Below are 19,709 nucleotides of genomic sequence, written 5' to 3'. Positions count from 1 at the left end.
TATGGTATAAACAGTAGGTTCTATGGTAGTCTGGAATAATCATGGATTGTAATGATTAGGGAAGACTTTGTAGAATAGATAAGATTTGAGTTGGGCCTTAAATGAATGGAGGGACTGTGAAGGGGTTTTTTGGTGTCTGTTCTTCTGAGTGACAGGGCTCTTTCCTGTAGAGATCTTTGTGCAAGTTCTAAACTCAGTGGTGGTGATCTTTGTCTGTCATCCTTTTTTTTTTTTTTAAAGATTTTATTTATTTATTCGACAGAGATAGAGACAGCCAGCGAGAGAGGGAACACAAGCAGGGGGAGTGGGAGAGGAAGAAGCAGGCTCATAGTGGAGGAGCCTGATGTGGGGCTCGATCCCATAACGCCGGGATCACGCCCTGAGCCGAAGGCAGACGCTTAACTGCTGTGCCACCCAGGTGCCCCTTTGTCTGTCATCCTTAAAAAGCATTTCACCCTCCTCTCTGTTCCACTCTGTAGAAATGATTGTGGCCTAGCTGAGTATCCTAGTTCTGTGTGTTGATATCTTCATGCAGTATTTCTTTCACCGAAGTATTCTTGTGGAGAAGAGAGTACATATTGTAACTCCAATAGCTGCTGGCATTAACTTGAAATATTGTAAGTCTTATGTTTTGATTTTTAAGTATATGTAAAATTTGCATTCTACTCCACAGTATTTGTAATTGTTTAAGGTGAAAACCTTTGAAAGAAAAGGGAAAAAAATAATTATGTAAAAACGATGCTTCAAGAAGACAGGCCATATTTACCTTCCCTCTTTTTTACTTTTATTTTTTCAAAGATTTTATTTATTTATTTATTTATTTGAGAGATAGAGAATGTGAGAGAGAGAGAGAGAGCACGAGCGGTGGGGGGGGGGCAGAGGGAGAGGGAGAAGCAGACTCCCCGCTGAACATACTTCCCCTGAGAGGGAGCCTGGGATCATGACCTGAGCCAAAGGCAGATGCTTAACCAACTGAGCCGCTCAGGCTCCTCTACCTTTCCTTTTTTAAAAAAATTGTGGTATAATGAGTAAAATGTAAAGTTCACCATTTTAACTATTCTGAAGTACACACTTCTATTCTTGGTATGCTATGTGGCATTTAATACATTCACAATGTTTTGCAACCATCACCACTATCTAATTCCAAAATATTTTCAACACTCCAAAAGGAAACCATGTACTTATTAAGCATTCACTCCCATCCCACAGCCCTGAGAACTACTATTCTGCTTTCTGTTCCTATGGATTTGTTTATTCTGGGTATTTAATATAAATGAAATCATACGATGCGGTCTTTTGTGCCTGACTTCTTTCGCTTAGCGTGTTTTTAAGGTTCTTTCATGTTGTATGTATCAGTACTTTGTTCCTTTTTATGTCTGAATTTTGTTTATTCATTAGTTGATAGGCATTTAGGCTGTTTCTTTTTTTTTCCCTATTAGAAATAGTGCTGCTGTGAACATTCATGTAGAAGGTTTATTTGAACATTTATTTTCACTTTGGGGTTATATACCAAGGAGTGGAATTGCTGACTCATGTTAACTCTATGTTTAATTTTTTGAGGAACTGCCATACTGTTTTCCACAGAGCTGTACCAATTTGTATTACCCTGAGCAATGTATGGAAATTTCTATTTCTCCACAAGCTCACCAACACTTGTCCATCTGTTTTATTATAGCCATCCTAGTGGGTGTGAAGTGATATCTTATTGTGGTTTTGATTTGCATTCCCGTTAATGACTAATGATGTTGAGCGACTTTTCATGTGCTTGTTGGCTGTTTTTAGGTATTCTTAGAAAAATGTCTGTTCGGGTCCCTTGCCCATTTAAAAAACTGGGCTGTTTGTCTTTTTATTATTAAACTGTAAGGGTTCTTTAAATATTCTGGGTACTAGACCCTTATCAGATATATGATTTGCAAATATTTCCTTCCATTCTGTGGGTTGTCTTTTCATTTCCTGATGGTGTCCTATGATGCACAAAAGTTCTTTATGAAGTCTAATTTATTTTATTTATTTTTTTATAATAATTTTTTATTATGTTATGTTAGTCACCATACAGTATACCTTAGTTTTTGATGTAATGTTCCATGATTCATTATTTGTGTATAACACCCAATGCACCATGCAATATGTGCCCTCCTTAATACCTATCACCGGACTATCACAGTCCGGCCTCCCCCCCCCCGAAGCCCTCAGTTTGTTTCCCAGAGTCCATGGTTTCCCATGGTTCATTCCCCCTTCTGTTTTTTTCTTTGGTTACTTGTGCTTTTCATGTATATTTAAAAAAGCATTGCCTAATCCAAAGTCATGAAGATTTATTCCTATGTTTTCTTTTACCATTTCTTTTATCATTTTTTTATCTTACACTTAAGGCTATGATCCATTTTGAGTTAATATTTGTATATAATGTGAAGTAAGGGTCCAAATTTACTCTTTTGCATGTGGATATCCAGTTGTCCCAGCACCATTTATTGAAAAGACTGTTTTTTACCCATAGTCTTGGCAACATTGTCAAAAATCAGTTAGCCATAGATATATGGGTGTATTTCTGGACTCTCCATTCTATTCCATTGATCTATATGTCTGTCTTTATGCCAGTAACACGTTGTCTTGATTTCTGTGACTTTGTAGTAAGTTGGAGTGTGATTGAGTCCTTTAACTCTGTTCTTTTTCAATACTGTTTTAGCTATTCTCAGTCCCTTGAAATTCCATGTAAATATTTGAATCAATATTTTCACTTCAGCAAAAAGGCCATTAAGTTTTTGGTACAAATTATCCTGAAACTATAGAGCACACATTGGGGAATATGGTCGTCTTAACAATATTATGTCTTTCCTTTTGTTTAGGTCATCTGTAATTTCTTTTAGCAATGTTTTATAGTTTTTATTGTACAGCTCTTTCACTTCCTTAATAAAATTTATTCCTAAGTATTTTATTATCTATTTTACTATTATAAATAGAATTATTTTCTTAATTTTCTTGTCAGATTGTTAATTGCTAATGTATAGAATATAGCTGATTGTTGTATGTTTATCTTATACCCTTTAATTTTGCTGAGTTCATTTATTAGCTCTCGTTTGTGTGTGTGTGTGTGTGGATTCTTAAGTTTCATGTATAATGTGTGAATTACTTCCTTCCCCACTTTTAAAGGAATATTACACATTATATCGTACTACTTCATTTTGCTGTGAGTAAACATTACCCCAATGTGAGAAAATAGTCTGACATATTTCTTTTGTTTTCACTTTACAATTTGCAAAGTGCTTTTACATCTATTTTTATTCTTTTAATAACAAGATGGCCAATAATATTTCCTTTTACAGATAAGGACACTGAGGCTCTCAGAGTTTAATGATTTATTGTAGGCTCACACAGCTTCAGTTAGAGCTGAGGTCCTCTCACAAGAGCTCCAGCATTCTTTCAACTGAACTCTAATTCCTTCATATATTTGCTGTAGTGAGTAGAACTTGGGCCACAGCAGTTTTCCTATGAACTTGAGAAGTCAATTCTGTGGCTAGGATAGTATGCAGTAAAATAAAAAATGAAACCAACATATGTTCTCAAAAAGACTCATACAAGAATGTTCATAGCTTTTTATTCATAATAGCTCCAAACTAGAAACATCCCAGGAGTCCATCATGGAGACTAAACAAACAAATTCTTATATTCAAATATTGGAATACTACTCCGCAGTAAAAGGAACAAGTTACTGAGCATAGAGCATGTGAATAATCTTTAAAAGATTATGTTGAGTGAAAAAAGCCTTACTGGGCGCTTGGGTGGCTCAGTCAGTTAAGTGTCTGCCTTTGGCTCAGGTTGTGATCCCAGGGTACTGGGATCGAGTCCCGCATTGGGCTCCCTGCTCAGCGGGGAAACTGCTTCTCCCTCTCCTCCCCATTTGTGCTCTCTGTCACTATTTCTGTCTCTCTCAAATAAATAAATAAAATCTTAGAAAAAAGAAAAACAAAAAGAAAAAAGCCTTACTGTATGATTTCATTTATATGAACTTCTACAAGAGGCAAAACTAATCTATTATGGAAAAAAATCATATCAGCAATGGCTTCTGGAAGTGTTGGGGTGGGGATTGATGGGAAAGGGGTATGATGAAGTTTTTCTGGGGTGATAGTAATGTTCTGTACTTATAGGGATTTGGGTTACATAGGGGTGTGCTCTTGTCAAAACATAGCAAATGCACTTAATATTTGGTCATTTCATTGTATATAAATGTTATCTCAAAAAAAAGAATCAAGTATTAAAGTTAGTTAATGATATGCATGCTTAAGTATTTAGGGGGAAGTGTATTGATGTTTGCAGTTTACTTAGGTGTTGATAAAAAAATAAGATGGATTAATGGATGGATAGAGGTATAGACAGTTGGACAATTATGTCATAAAGCAAGTATGGTACAGTAGTCTTCCCTTATTCACAATTTCAGTTACCTGTGGTCAACCATGATCTGGAAACAGATGGTCCTCCTGACGTATGTTCAAAAGGTCAATAGTAGCCTAACACTACGTCACTTTTCCTACATCATTCACCTCACTTCATCTCATCACATAGGCATTTCATCATCTCACATCATCATAAGAAGAAGTGTGAATACAACACAATAAGATATTTTGAGAGAGAGATCACATTCACATAACTTTTATAAGAGTATATCATTAAATTGTTCTATTTTGTTATTAATTATTAATCCTTTATTGTGACTAACTTATAAATTAAACTTTATCATAGGTATGTATGTATAGGAAAAAATAGTATATATAGGGTTCAGTACTATCAACAGTTTAAGGCATCCACTGGGGGCTTGGAATGTATCCCCCTCAAATAAGTGGGGACCTACTATATAATGTTAATGGTAGAATCTAGGTAGTGGATTCTCTATAAAATTCTTTCAACTCTCAACTTTGCTCTTTGTTTGAAATTCTCCATAATAAAATATTGAGGAAGGAAAGGAAACCAAATTTAGAAACATAGTTCCCCATCTAGAACCCTCTCCTACCGACCTTCTCCTCAGCTTCATAAGATGGACATAATGTTACATAAATGCTGGGCAAGGTGAAGGTAGCAAGAATTCACTCACCAGGCTCCAAGCTGGCATGACAACTTTCTATTATCCCTAACTCCTTTCTTAGGCTAGGACTCTTCCTATGTTGTTACCCGGAGTATGTCCACCACCAATGTTCTCAAGAAACTTGCCTATCAGTCTTTAATTTTATTCCTAATTATGAAACCTGTTTCTGTTGGAGAAATATCTTACTGCCTTGAAAAGATTTCACTATTGTCATTCCAAAGAATCATCATCTCATTTTCATCTGAACAAAGGCATTTTTGTGTGTGGAAAGAATAGTCAATTGGGAGGCAGGAGACTTGTGTTCTAGAGTAAACTCAGGTAAATGACTTGTGCAAGGTCAAACAGTCAATAAATAGTAGAGCCAGATTTTGGATCCAGGAGTGCCTAATTCCAGTATATCATACTCTTCCTCTTTAGGACTTAAAGGAATGTGTGGTGGAGTTTCAGAAGGCAAGGACGTTTTTTACTCTTTAAATTCTCCTGTATGGACAGCTACTTCTTTAGGACCTAGCCCTGGTAGTAAATCAACTTCTTGGGGGGAAGAGTGCTTATAGCCAGCTCTTAGTAGCAGCATAAAAACAGTTTCAATCGTCATATCCTTAAGTTATTTTCCTACCTTACTTACAAAAAGCTCTCCTAGAAAATTGGCTGTGAAAAACATGAGTTTTTGTGCCATATGTCAGATGAAACCTTTCAGGGTTCAGGAATTCCTAATGTTTAAGATCTCTTTAATCCTTTATTCATTTGTAATAACCTGTTCAAGGTCCTTCTTAAACAACCAGTTCCTGGGAAAATGTGTACAAGGGCCTCAGAGTTCCAATTTACATAGAAACTTAAATCCCAAGAGCTTTTGATTAAGGGTCTCTGATATTTGCCTCCCTAATTTTACATTATGGCAAAAGATTATGTTTTGGGGATATTATTTTGCTCCCCAGAATACCATTCATTTTCCTTAGTACTAAATACAGTAAATAGTACATAGTAGGCATTCTGTGAACTTGTGATAATTGGGGTAACTATTGGTTTCCTCAGAGCGAGGTCTGGACTTGTACATATCCTAGTATGGTTCCTCCTAGCATAAAATAGATATTCAAGAATTTTTAAAGAATTAATTGAATCAAGATTTTTACTTCACTTTGAGGGGAGTGCCTGTTATTTTAACTAGACATTTCTCAGCCAGGAGTGTCAGGCCCCTGAATGAGTCATCAAGTCAGGATCAGAGAGTTAACAATAGCCTAGTAAAGATGGACTGAGCTTATAAGCTGATTTGTGGAGCTGTATGTCAGCTTTTTTTGGAGAGCTGGCTTTTTTGGGGTAGCCTAGATTAATTAAGACTAGCAATACTGAACCCATAGCGTCCAGATAGAAAAAAACTATGGATCTTTCTGAGTTCCTTGGAAAAGGAAATGACAAACTCCTCCTTAATCAGATTTCTGGGCGTGAAACTAGGGATTTTTGTGAGGATGCTGTATTTCCGATTGCCAGTATGGAAAGGTGGAGCAGAGAGAAAGGTTGGGAGAAGAGGGGAAGAGAATGGGGACACAGTTAGGAGAGGGAAAAGGTAGCTAGTAATGCCAAGAGAAAAATAAGATGCCCTGAGAAAATAGTGGCTATGACCTCACCGTGCTTTTTTGATTGGTCAGTGATCAGTTGCAAACGAATTTTTGCTGGACAACTATTTCCTCACAGTAGACAGAATATCCACTGCATTGGGTTTGACTTTAGTAGTCACCATCCTCACAACCCTTTTCTAGTCTTGTGGGACCCTTGTGATCTAGAGTGAGCTTTTCATGTTTTGTGGAGAAAGAAGGGAGGAGGCATAAGTAACAGCTCTCCTCCTCCATAATCAAGTCTCAGACATCCTAGAGAGGTTCCCTCTTGTGATTACAGATGTTGCTCTAAGCTTTAGAGTCTAGGGCACTCTTGATTGGAGTTTAACCTCGGGGAGAAGCAAAAGTCATTGCAATTTCAATGTCACCCAGGAATTTTCTATAGGATAAATATATTTGATGGAAGTTACATAAAATCAGTGCAATTAGTTACAACCATGTGTCCCTTTCCCCACCTTCATAGGTATGTAAAAAGACTCACTTAAGATGTACTATCACTGTGATTTCTCCTTGCTCACAAAAGCTTCCAAATATAAGATCAATGGATCTAATCTTTATTCCTAGAGAAAACTGCAAAGCAATTTCTTCCAGTCATTCAGCATATATTTTTTGTTTTAGGTGCTTTAGTTTCAATGTTAAGATAGAGGAATTTAGTCCCTAAATTGTGCCTTACCAAGGTATAAATCTTTAGAAAAAGGAATATCCTGTTTTGTTTAAATCTGTTCTCAAAATCTACAAAGAAATGCTAGAAATTATTTAGACACATTGCCCTGGATTTTGTACCAATCAATGCTGGCTCCTACAATATCTCATCATTCATTATTTATAAGGGCCCTGGGAGACAGAGAACTAACTATATCCCAGTCCACCCTCCCAAATAACATTGGGAACTGGAACTAACAGCACTCTGGATGATATGAGTGGGTAGTGCCAGAAACTGTTATATAACCTGCTAAAAATTCTGCTTTGAGGTTGCAGTTAGAGTTGTCAAGTTTTAAATCCTCTCCCCTATGTTTTCTACCTTTTGCCCTTCTGGGAAAGTGTAGAACTTCCTACCCAGAAGTTAGCAACATCTTCCCTAGAGGCAAGAGGCAGCCTTCCTGGAGGGAGGTTGGAAAATGGGGATTCCCAGGTCTTCCTATCCTGGCCCTCTGTGCCACATTCTACTTAGTCTTAATTTTGAGCTGCTACCACATGGAGAATGTTAGAAGATATGGTTGTTATGGAGATGAATGTGGCATGGATATTGCATTAAAAAATGTAGTCTGATTAGGGAGATAGGATATATACAGGAAGAGGTAAATGAAAAGAGCAGGAAGTTTCAGATGAGTGATGTTCGTACAGTAAGAGGTAGCATAGGGAAATGGAAAGAGCAGTGACCTTACAGTTAGAAGACCTAGGTTGAAAGGCTCAGTCTTATGTTCATAGACAAACAAACCTTTTTTGCCCTAGCTTACTCATCTATAAAATGGGGATAATGATCTTCACCCTGCCTAACTCTCAAGGTTGTAGTAGGGTCAAGTGAGATATTATAGTATGTGAAACTTTGGAAAACACAATTTAAAATACAAACACAGGTGGGCAAGTGGAGAGTGATCTTATCCTATTTTAAGGAAACAGGCATAGAGAGATGAAAAACTTACTGAAAGTCCTGTGTGCTTGTGATGAAACAGCCACCTGTAGTTTAGACACAAAACAGAATGACTTTTTCTATTTTCCCCCTCCCTTATAGACCTTGTCTGCTGTAAGACTGTTAGGTAGCCAGGATGCTGTTACCCCTATATAAAGTATGTTTAGGGGTAGAGAGTGAGGAAGTTCAGGGGTCCATATTTTATCCTAAGGATATTGGTTATAGGGATATGCTGTCACCTTATTCATTTGGCTTGGCAAAGGTTTAACACAGCACTGACCAAGAGAAATATAATGCAAATTGCAAGTGTACACCTTGTGTGAAATTTTAAATTTTTTGGTAGCCACAGTAAAAAAAAAAGGAAACAAGTGAAAATAATATGTTTTGGTTAACATAATATGTATGAAATATTCTCATTTCAACATCACGTTGCCTGATTTCAAGCTATACTACAAAACTGTGATCACCAAGACAGCATGATACTGGCACAAAAACAGACACATAGACCAGTGGAACAGAATACAGACTCCAGAAATGGACCCTCAACTCTATGGTCAACTAATCTTTGACAAAGCAGGAAGAAACATCCAGTGGAAAAAAGACAGTCTCTTCAATAAATGGTGCTGGGAAAATTGGACAGCTATATACAGAAAAATGAAACTCGACCATTCTCTCATACCATACACAAAGATAAACTTTAAATGGATGAAAGACCTCGATGTGAGACGGAAATCCATCAAAATGATAGAGGAGAACATAGGCAGTAACCTTTTCGACATCGGCTGCAGCAAATTCTTTCATGACACATCTCCAAAGGCAAGGGAAACAAAAGCAAAAATGAACTTTTGGGACTTCATCAAGATAAAAAGCTTCTGCACAGCGAAGGAAACAGTCAACAAAACAAAGAGGCACCCCACAGAATGGGTGAAGATATTTGCAAATGACACTACAGATTAAGGGCTGGTATCCAAGATCTATAAAGAACAACTCAAACTCAACAACCAAGAAACAAATAATCAAATAAAAAAATGGGCAAAAGATATGAACAGACACTTTTCCAATGAAGACATACGAATAGCTAACAGACACATGAAAAAATGTTCAACATCATTAGCCATCAGGGAAATTCAAATCCAAACTACATTGAGATACCACCTTACACCAGTTAGAATGGCAAAAATTGAAAAGGCAAGAAACAACAAATGTTGGAGAGGATGTGGAGAAAAGGGAACCCTCTTAACACTGTTGGTGGGAATGCAGGTTGGTACAGCCACTCTGGAAAACAGTATGAAGATTCCTCAGAAAGTTAAAAATAGAGCTACCCTATGACCCAACAATTGCACTACTGGATATTTACCCGAAAGATACAGATGTAGTGAAAAGAAAGGGCACATGCACCCCAATGTTCATAGCAGGAATGTCCACCATAGCCAAACTGTGGAAGGAGCTGAGATGCCTTTCAACAGATGAATGAATAAAGAAGATGTGGTCCATATATACAATAGAATACTACTCAGCTATCAGGAAGGATGAATACCCACCATTTGCATTGACATGGATGGAACTGGAGGGGATTATGCTAAGTGAAGTAAGTCAAGCAGAGAAAAACAATTATCATATGGTTTCACTTATTTGTGGAACATAAGGAATAGCAGGGAGATCATTAGGAGAAGGAAGGGAAAAATGAAGGGGGGGGAACAGAGGGGGAGATGAACCATGAGAGACTATGGACTCCTGAAAACAAACTGAGGGTTTTAGAGGGGAGGGGGGTGGGGGGATGGGCTAGCCCGGTGAAGGGTATTAAGGAGGGCACTTATTGCATGGAGCACTGGGTGTTATATGCAAACAATGAATCATGGAATACTACATCAAAAGCTAATGATGTACTGTATGGTGACTAACATACCATAATACAAAAAATTTTTTTATGTGATCAATATAAAACAAATCATTAAAGAGATATTTACATTCTTTTTTTTTTTTTTCATAATAAATCTTTGAAGCTGGCATGTGTGTTTTGCCTCCCAGCACATCTCAACTTGTATTAGCCACATTTCAGGTGCTCAGTAGTTACATGTGGCTGGTGGTTACTCTATTTGACAGTGTAGGCTTGTACAGTTTCCTCTTTTCCCACCTTTCAGTTCTGTCTTTCTAACCTTCATTCCAATTTTCACTGCTTTCTTTTAATGGATCTTTTTATTTTCCCATTCTTTGGTTCTTAGACAACCAGGCTACTTCTCTATCTAAGTGCCAGGTATCCTCCTTTGGTCAGGTAAAAAATTCTCTTCTCTTCTAGCTACTATTCGAAATCAGCTAGTGTTCCTTGTACCATGCCTTTCTTTCTCTGTGAATATTCAGCTCTTTTGAACTGAGATTTCCATCTCATATTACTTATGTGTCTGTCTCTCTACTAAATTTTGTACGCCTTATGGACAAAGATAGTGTTTTATTCATTTCTCTGAACCCAGCCTCCTAGCACAGTTACTGGCCCCTAGAAGAAATTTGATAAATTTTTAGTAATTGAACAAATAAGTCAGCTTTTCCTGGATACCTCCCCATCTACTTCTTCCTCCTCAACAGTGATTTTTCTCTGTAATGATAGTTTTTGTTACAGGGCTATACTGTGGCACATAAAGACCACCCTTGTTGTTTGTGGTTTTCATTATTGCAGGAAAACAAATAGTCAGAATTTTAAACCATATTCTACAGTTCTTTCCAGAAGACTTTTCTTTAGTCACTTTTTAGGATTTCTGATTTTATCTATGTTGGGAAAGCCTTCAGAGTCTAATAGACTTGGCTGTTTAACTGCCTACTTGATTCCTGATGTTTCTCCCAGGTTCATTTCCCTATCCTTCTTGTCTTCATACCTGCCTTTACACTCTGTCCAGACTTTCCCTTCACTAGGAGTTTCTTATGCACTCTCAGCCCCAGTTGACCTTAAGGTGGAAACTCCATAACAGCAACTTAACGTGAAACCACAAAGTCATAGAATCCTGAAGTTAGAAATGATCTTACAGAGTCACATTCAGGGGTCTTCATACATTTTTAAATAGCTGATTTTTTTTTTAAACAAAGCTTTAGGCACAACTCTTTCTATAAAACTACTGAAAATGGAGCTGCTTAAATGAAATAGGGCTAGAGGTTCCTAGAGTTAGTTTGAGGTTCCACAGGACATGGTTTGAGAACCACTAATCTGGTTCAACTCCTTCACAGTACAAATGGGTAAACAGAGACCTAGAGAAGTGAAACAACTTGCCTAATCCACACAGCAAGCTAGTGACAGGATCTGGACTAGAACCCAGATTTTCTTTCCAGGTCAGTGTGCTTTGAACCACAGTTTACTGTTTGGAGCCTCATTTCCCAAGGGGAGAAAACAGTAACAATGAGTCTTTTATTTTACTCTCCTTGATGAGATCTGACAGGGTCCACCTCTTCTTCTCCTCTAGTAAGTCAGGTTGGCCCCCTCTTGTTATTGTTTTTCTCTAGAACCCAGGCTGGGGCTTGCCTTAGCCTTTGTTCTGTTCCCAGTTTTTGTAGTGCCAAGAAGAATAGGGAGAGAGCGGATTCAGGCAGGTCATGGTGGCACAGATGTTTCCTGTCCCTTGGCTAGTCTGGCTGTGTCTTTCAGAGGCAGCTGAATGCCACAGCCAGGTGTGTCTTTCAGGGCCTTCCAAGCCCTTGGAGGTGGTAGGTGTTTATAACCGCAATTTCCTCACTAGCTTCTGTTTTTCACAGGCCTCTAGCCACTACCTGAGGGAATATATCTATCTATCTATATATTTTTTTAATATTTTATTTATTTGAGAGAGGAAGAGAGCACAAGTAGGGGGGAAGGGGCAGAGGCAGAGGGAGAAGCAAACTCCCTGCTCAGCAGGGAGTCCAACGCAGGGCTTGATCCCAGGACCCCTGGGATCTGACCTGAGCTATAGGCAGATATATAACCAACTCAGCCACCCAGCCCCCCCATCTTTTTTTTTTTTTTCAAAGACCGAGGGAATACATCAAAACCTCTACTTTAGGAGTCATCAGTCATTCAAAGGTCTCTGGGTCTGGTCATAATTTACCTCTGTATTCTTATTTTCCGGTGTCCCCTTCATGCATCCTATGTTTTCTCCCAGAGTATTGTGTTTTCTTCCCTTCCTCCTCATCTCCACTTGTTAAACTATTATTCATCCTTCCAGATCAAGCTTAAATGCCACCTTCTTTAAGAAGTTTTTCTCAAGGGGTGCCTGGGTGGCTCAGTCAGGTTAAGTGTCTGCCTTCCGCTCAGGTCATGATCCCAGAGTACCTTCTCAGTGGGGAGTCTGCTTCTCCCTCTCTCTCTGCTCCTCCCCTGTTCATGCTCACTCTCTCTCATTCACTCTCTCTCTAAAATAAATAAAATCTTTAAAAACAAAAAAAGAAGACTTCTCATTTCCAACCTTATGCAGCCTCCCTCTGTTGTAGTTTTATAACTTTTAGCCCCATCTCCCATCATTCCCTGCCTCATATTTTATGTACAGCAACTTTGTACATACCATGTTGTTTCTCACTTCTGTGGCTTTGCTTATGCTGTCCATTTACCACAATTCCCTACCCTATTTTTTACTTCACTTTTGCCTGGATAACTCCTATTTAAATTTAGGATGGGCACAGGCATCACTTTTTTCAGGATGCCTTCCTTGACCCCTCCGAGCTGAGTTAGGCTACTCCCATAACAGACTATACCTATCTCTATCTTTGTACTTACACACTGTGTTTATCTATTTTGTATCTGACTCCCACACTCGACAGTGTTGCAAGAGAGATATCTATGCCTTACATTTTCTATTTCCAGCATTTAGCAATATCTCACTAATAGTAGACACTTAATAAATATTTGTGGAATAGATGAATAAATCATTTTTATACTATTTTAATACTTTTATACTATTACATTAAAAAAAACTGTCTACCACTAGACTACAAGTTGTGTGACAGCAGGGACAGGGTTTGAGTCTTATTCACATTTTTGTTCCTCACAGGGCCTAATTCATAATAGGTATACTAGCTAGGGTTTTCCAGAGAAACAGAATCAATAAGAATTATATAGACACATAGATTTATTTTAAGGAATTGGATCAAATGTAATTTAATGAATTTTAAAGAACTCAGGCAAGAATTAATAATACAGACTTGAGTGAAATCTGTATTAGGCTGGAAACTCAGGCAGGATTCCTATGTTTGTCTTGAGGCAGAATTCTTTCTCTGAGAAACCACTGTTTTTGCTTTTAAGACCTTGTACTGATTGGATGAGGTCCACACACAATTATCAAGGATAATCTCCTTTACCTAAAGTCAGCTTTGTGGATATTAATCACATCTACAAATTACTTTCACAGCAACATCTAGGCTAGCATTTGTGACTAAATAGTGGGGCACCACAACCTAGCCAAGCTGACACGTAAAATTTAATCATCACAGTAAGTGACCAATAAATGTTTGCTGAATGGAAGTATGCTTTTGAGCTTCCTATCTGAAGCTCAGAAAAAGAGAATAATCTTATTTATGTTTCCAGCAATAGTTTGAGTTCAATAATCTGAAAATCTTCTATCCACTAAACCCCTAACGGCTCTGAATAAAAAACACTAACATTCTTTAAAATACACAACTACATTTGCGAGAACATAATGGACTCTTCGGAGGCTAAAAAAGGAGATAGGCTGAGTAGTAAGTCTATAAGATGATGTTCCTATCAGGCCTCTTGGGATATCTGTCTTGGTAACCTTGGAACTTGGATTTTAATACCCACACAAGAATAGATGTGAATCTTCATGAGATAGGCATTAAAGCTGAGACCTACAAGTGAGCCTTGGATTTCAGTAGAATGATGGATAGAAAAAAAATCTCATTAACATATGGACATAAGAAAGTTGTTTACCTCAGCCTATGCTCTGGATACAAAAAAAAAAAGTCTCTCTCTCTCTGAGAATTCAATACCATAGGTCTATCTTAAAATGAGTTTGGAGTTTGGATTTATACTACCTGGGTAGTCCGAGGTTCTCCAAGTTGATTAGTTAACAAAAAAATATGCCCAACTAACAGTACCCCAGGGTGTCTAACAAAAGAAAACACAAACTTTCCTAAGATGATATGAGATCTAAAACTATAAGATGATAAAAAGATATATAAAATTAACATATTTAAAATTATTAAGGACAAAACAATTTGAAACATGATATAAGGCATATATGACAAATAGAATTTCTAAAAATAAAAAAGACATAAACATAGTCATTGAAATTAAAAACATGATGTACTGTTTAAACAGGAGATTAGATATTGCTGGAAAAAAATGGTGAATTGGAAGTTAAGGCAGAAATTACCCATGATACCCCTCACAGAGACAAAGAAGAAACATATGAAAGCAAAGTTAAGAGACAAGGAAGATAGAATGAGAAGATCCAATATACGTTTAATAATAGTTCTAGAAGGAGAGTATAGAGAAAATGGAAAGAGGCAATATTCAGAAGTAATGGTTGATCTTTTTCCAAAATTGATGAAAGGTCTGAGTTAGGTCTTTGAGTTCCAAAGGATAAATTAAAATAAAGCCACTTCTAGACATATTTTAGTGAAACTGTGTAACTGCAAAGACAAAAGTACATCTTGAGGGCATCCAAAGATAGAAGAGATAACCTCCTAGAAATCACAAACTGAGAACAGTGACTAAAATAAACAAAGGAATGATGTCCTCAAAAGCTGAGAAGGAGGAAAAAACCCACTCAATCTAGAATTTTCCACCTAATTAAACCCTAATTCGAGAATAAGGGTAAAATGGAGATAATTTTAGACAGATAACAACATCAAGTTTACATCTCAGAGACCATTTCCGAAAGGAGTCCTGAAAATGAGTGTCCTTCAGGAAGCAGAAAATTGAATCCAAAAGGAAGTTAATAACATGAGAAAAGCAGTAGTGAGCAGGAAAATTGGTAAATGTAGGAATAAATTGAAAACAAAACAGAAAAACTTGACTGTATGGAATAACAACAAAAATAATGACTAATTTAGAGAGTATGAAAACAAATTGAAATTGAAATATTGGGCAATAGTAATAAGTGACATGGCAGAGGAGTAAAGAAAAAAAGAGGAGTGATTGGTAGTAAAGCACACTAAAATTTGGGAGGATAATAGAGCTACTGATTAAATTTATACTTGAAAAGTAAAGCATGCATGTTAAAAGAAGAGTTAAGGGTAACCACACAACAGAAATAAAACGTGCAATTGCCAGACTATTAAAGGGAAAAGACTTGCACCAGGGACCCCATACAAGAAAGATTCTGCATACTTTGTAATAGTGAACATTCAGAATAACCTAAGTGTCCATCATTGGGAGAAAAGTTAAAATAAATTTGATATATTTAAACAATGAAAATAAATGAACCAGGGTTTATGTATTACCGTGAATACACATAAAAATTACAACATTGAGTGGAAAAAGGCAGCTTACAGGCAGGTGGATAGAGAATAACACCACTTACATAAAGGCCTCAAGCAAGTAAAAGAGTACTACATATAGTTTATCAATACACACATGTAGTAAAAATATATAAATCTGTATGTAGAAATAATACACATGCATTCAGAGTAGTTATCCCTGGGGAGGAGCAGTAGGGGAATGAAACTGAGGAGAAAGGTGCAAGAAATTTCAACAGCAAATCTTGCATTTCTTTTTTAAAAAAAAATCTGAGGAAAATGTGGAAAAATATTAAGATTTGACAAAGCTTGGTAGTGGGATAAACCGATATTTGTTATAGCATTCTTTTAATATTTCTGTGTGCTTGAAGTCTTTCTTCATTTAGACAAATAATGAACTTAAATTTGGAGAAATGTGTATAGCTTTTAGAAAAGTGTATAGTTATGTGTATAACTAATTCTAATTAGTTACATTTATTTTTCTCATAGTAAAACATGATATAAAGTGATGGCAGAAATTTAGACAGATGCCACTGTGCCTGATTAAAATGTGTAACTTAAAGAAATACACAGACTTGTATTTTACCAAAATCATTTTTTCTCTAAGTGGTAGTTTGCCCGGAGAAAGCAACATTGAATAAAATCTCCGATTTGTCCAACTTCCAATATTTGTTGCTTAACTCAAGTTTGATCTGACCAATCCAGAAGATTTCTTTATGTTCTAGTCATCATGCCCTTATAACATAAACTAGAGCATTTTCAAAGAGGAGGCTTCAGGCTGATGCTGTTTGAGAGAATAGTGGCAGTATAGCTTGAAGAGGTGAAGTCTCTGGGAGGCCTGTTCACTGTCCCCAACAAGGCAGACGTACAAGAAAAGAACAGACTGGTTTTCTGTGGGCAGAGCCAAAACCAAACAGCAAACTCCAAGATTTGGCTCAGTTTAAAAATTGACTGACTGAAAATGAAAACAAAAACAAAACCCCTGAAAAACAGTAATTTTTTTGAGGCCCCTTGTTATGAACATTATAGAGTAGATCCTCACGTTGGGGTGGGAAGTGGGATTTGTTGACCTAGTTTTAAGCTTCCTATACATGAATGAATGATAGACAGACTATTAAGTCTTTAAGCCATTCTAGTGGCTTAGTCACATACCAGAATTATTGACACAAAGGGGAAAACTACTCTTGGCCTCGGGATTTCAGCTTTATCTTAGGAAAATCCCCAAAGTACAGAATCTGGAATCTGGGAAATAAACAACATTCAAATAGAAATCTCCCTTCAAGACAGTACTGTCAAGGTGTCTGTTTCATCATTCCCCAAATTCTAAATTATTGGATTCACAGGTCTTCAAAGGCCCCTCTCCTGGTCATTGGCAAACCAGAAAACAAGGAACTGGCTCCATCCTACCTTTCAGCCTATCCCTATGCCCTGTGACTTCCTCTCTGACATGTGCATATCCTATATTATACCATAACTGCACCACCACTTAGCAGGTTTTGTGATTTACACTTTCATGCTGCAATACTTTTGTTTAAGCCATTTCTCTACTTGAAATGCCCTTTCTGCATCACACATTGAAATCCTAATTGTTTAACTCCTGTGCTGTCAGAACCTGAAATTTCCTTTAGAAACCATGTAATTAAATTGCCACATTTACATATAAAGAAAATGTAATTCAGCTGAATTTCTAAACTACACAAAATTTCTCCCATTCACTCTATAATTAGAATCTATCACTCCTTTCTCTGTACTATAGCACAACAGAAAATTCTATAGAATGTTTGAGATTTTATCTGTTCTAAATTAACAATATCTTTGAAGGTTAAGCATCTTGACTCTAAAAGAGCACAAGAAATTTTTATTTTTAATTGTCATAAAATACACATAATATAAAATTTACTATCTTAACCATTTTTAAGTGTACAGTTCAGGAGTGTTAAATATATTCACATTGTTGTATAACCAATCTCCAGAACAATTTTATCTTGTAAAATTGAATATCTATATCCATCAAACAATGAGCACAAGGAATTTTAAAGAGATGTTTTATCATGTAAGGTGTGATGAAAGAAATAAAGGATTTTTTAAAGAATATATGTCATAACTAAAAAGAAACTGAAAACTTTAATTTCAAGAACTGGAGAATTATGATTCCTCATAAATGAAGAAAAGATTTTCCTCTTGAAATCTGCTATGGAAAAAAAGAGAATATTTATAATGGTTGATGATTTAGTGAGAAAGTTACCAAATTGTATCTAAAGGTGTTGGTTGTCTTTACTGTTTTGTATAAGTATCTATTTTTAAAGCTGTATTTTTATTACAAAAGTCATACTTGCTAGGAAGCCTTTTTAAATTAATAATAGAAATTCTTATGCTCAATTGTTTCTATTACAAAATTTTATTTAGTCAAAAGCACAAGTTTTAAAAGCATGCATAACAGTGAATATCTTAGGGGCACCTGGGTGGCTCAGTCGGTTAAGCATCTGCCTTCAACTCAGGTCATGATCCTGAGATCGAGCCCCACATGGAGCCCCACATCAGTTTCCTGCTCAGCAAGGAGTCTGCTTCTCCCTCTCCCTCTGCCCCTCCCCCCAGCCTGTGTGCACTCTCTTGCTCTCTCACTCTTGCGCGCTCGCGCTCTCTCGCAAATAAAGTCTTTTTTAAAAAAGTAAATATCTTAGAAAATTATTAGTAAATTGTGAGACTTTCAAAAGTGACTACTCTTTAAAATTCTGAGTAATTTCATATTTTAGAGTCATGTAAAGTGGTTAATAAGATCTGCTCTGGAATCATGGTCATAAACCCTGAAACAACCATTCAGTAGTTGTATGACTTGAACAAATTAATCTCTCTGTGCCTTAGTTATCTGTTAGATTGGGAGACAATGTTATCTACCTTATATGATTGATATGAGGATTTATTCAATAAGGTATGTAAAGTCAGCACAGTAACTAGGGCTTACTAAGTACTTAATAAATATTAGCTATTATTAATTTTGCTCTAGCTAATATAATTCTTGTGTGTGGACTCTGTGGTAAATAATCTACTCTACTGCTGTTAACACTAATTTTTATTCTTTGTGCCAGAGCTGGGTGAGGTCTATAGTCTTTCCTTTTCCTACCCCTCACCCAGTGCTTTGCATATTGTTGGACAAATAGTAGATACATAATCTAATAAATCTTTGTTGAATGAATGATGATAATATTTTTAAAGGTTTATGGAATGTATTTCATTATAATAGCACTGAATAATAAACTCCTTTTCAAAGGAATATATCCAATGCTAAGTAAAAATGAACTGGGTTTTCAATCAGTTTAAGGTGATTTTTAAAAATACTCTTTTGGGCTTGTTAAATGTGAGGAGCATTTCAATGGATCATGAGGGGTGGCTGAAAGGATGGACAAATTCATTGAGGGGAAGAGAGCCAGAACAGCACCATATATCTTTGCACTGCTATACCAAGGCATGAGCTTCTATCCAGATCCATTCTGGACAAAACTTGGTATAACAAGAAGAGCATTGGGTTGAGAAGAGATGACCATTCCCACAGGGTTCTTGTGTACATTGGTGATTTAGTAGTGAGCATAGTTGTCTTCCATGATGTTCCCATCACATGACCTTGGGCCATTTTTCCTCTTTAAGCCTCAGTTTCTTTCCCTATAAAAATGAGAGGATAACATTTAAGGTCCATTTCTTCATTCAGAATATGTGTGGTTCCATGTTGCTAAACTTGGGTGCATCTGGAAACCTGTGGCATATCTCTTCCAGGACAGTGCCAGTTATTCTCCCATCCTGCCAAAATTCAGTTGTTAATGCCTATTCTGGTGAGTAATATCTCCCCCTGAGTTGGTGCCAGTTGGAAAATTGTAGAATGGAATGTGCCACCTGGGTTTGGATTTGGAAATCCAAAGTATTGTTGCCTTGAGGTACAAGGATGTTTCTACCGAGCCATTGAGGTGAGTAG

At 36.8% G+C, this 19,709-nt stretch overlaps 2 protein-coding genes across 2 annotated transcripts in view; one reads left to right on the top strand and one right to left on the bottom strand.

The window, feature by feature from the left end:
* Positions 1–19,709, top strand: part of SYN2 (synapsin II) — a 229,920-nt gene that overhangs the window by 147,161 nt on the left and 63,050 nt on the right. The gene's annotated exons all lie outside the window — the stretch shown is intronic.
* The window catches only part of TIMP4 (TIMP metallopeptidase inhibitor 4), a 32,982-nt gene continuing 31,627 nt past the window's right edge, over positions 18,355–19,709 (bottom strand). The window contains exon 5 of the mRNA XM_040628440.1: positions 18,355–19,402. Coding sequence (XP_040484374.1) covers positions 19,390–19,402 — 13 coding nt within the window. The 3' untranslated portion in view covers positions 18,355–19,389. The remainder of the gene's footprint in view (positions 19,403–19,709) is intronic.

This window comes from Ursus maritimus, unplaced genomic scaffold (assembly GCF_017311325.1).
Source record: "Ursus maritimus isolate PB19 unplaced genomic scaffold, ASM1731132v1 scaffold_14, whole genome shotgun sequence".
Classification (NCBI taxonomy): Eukaryota; Metazoa; Chordata; class Mammalia; order Carnivora; family Ursidae; genus Ursus; species Ursus maritimus.
Note: the sequence above shows the minus strand (reverse complement) of the source record. Positions and strands in the feature narration are given on the sequence as shown.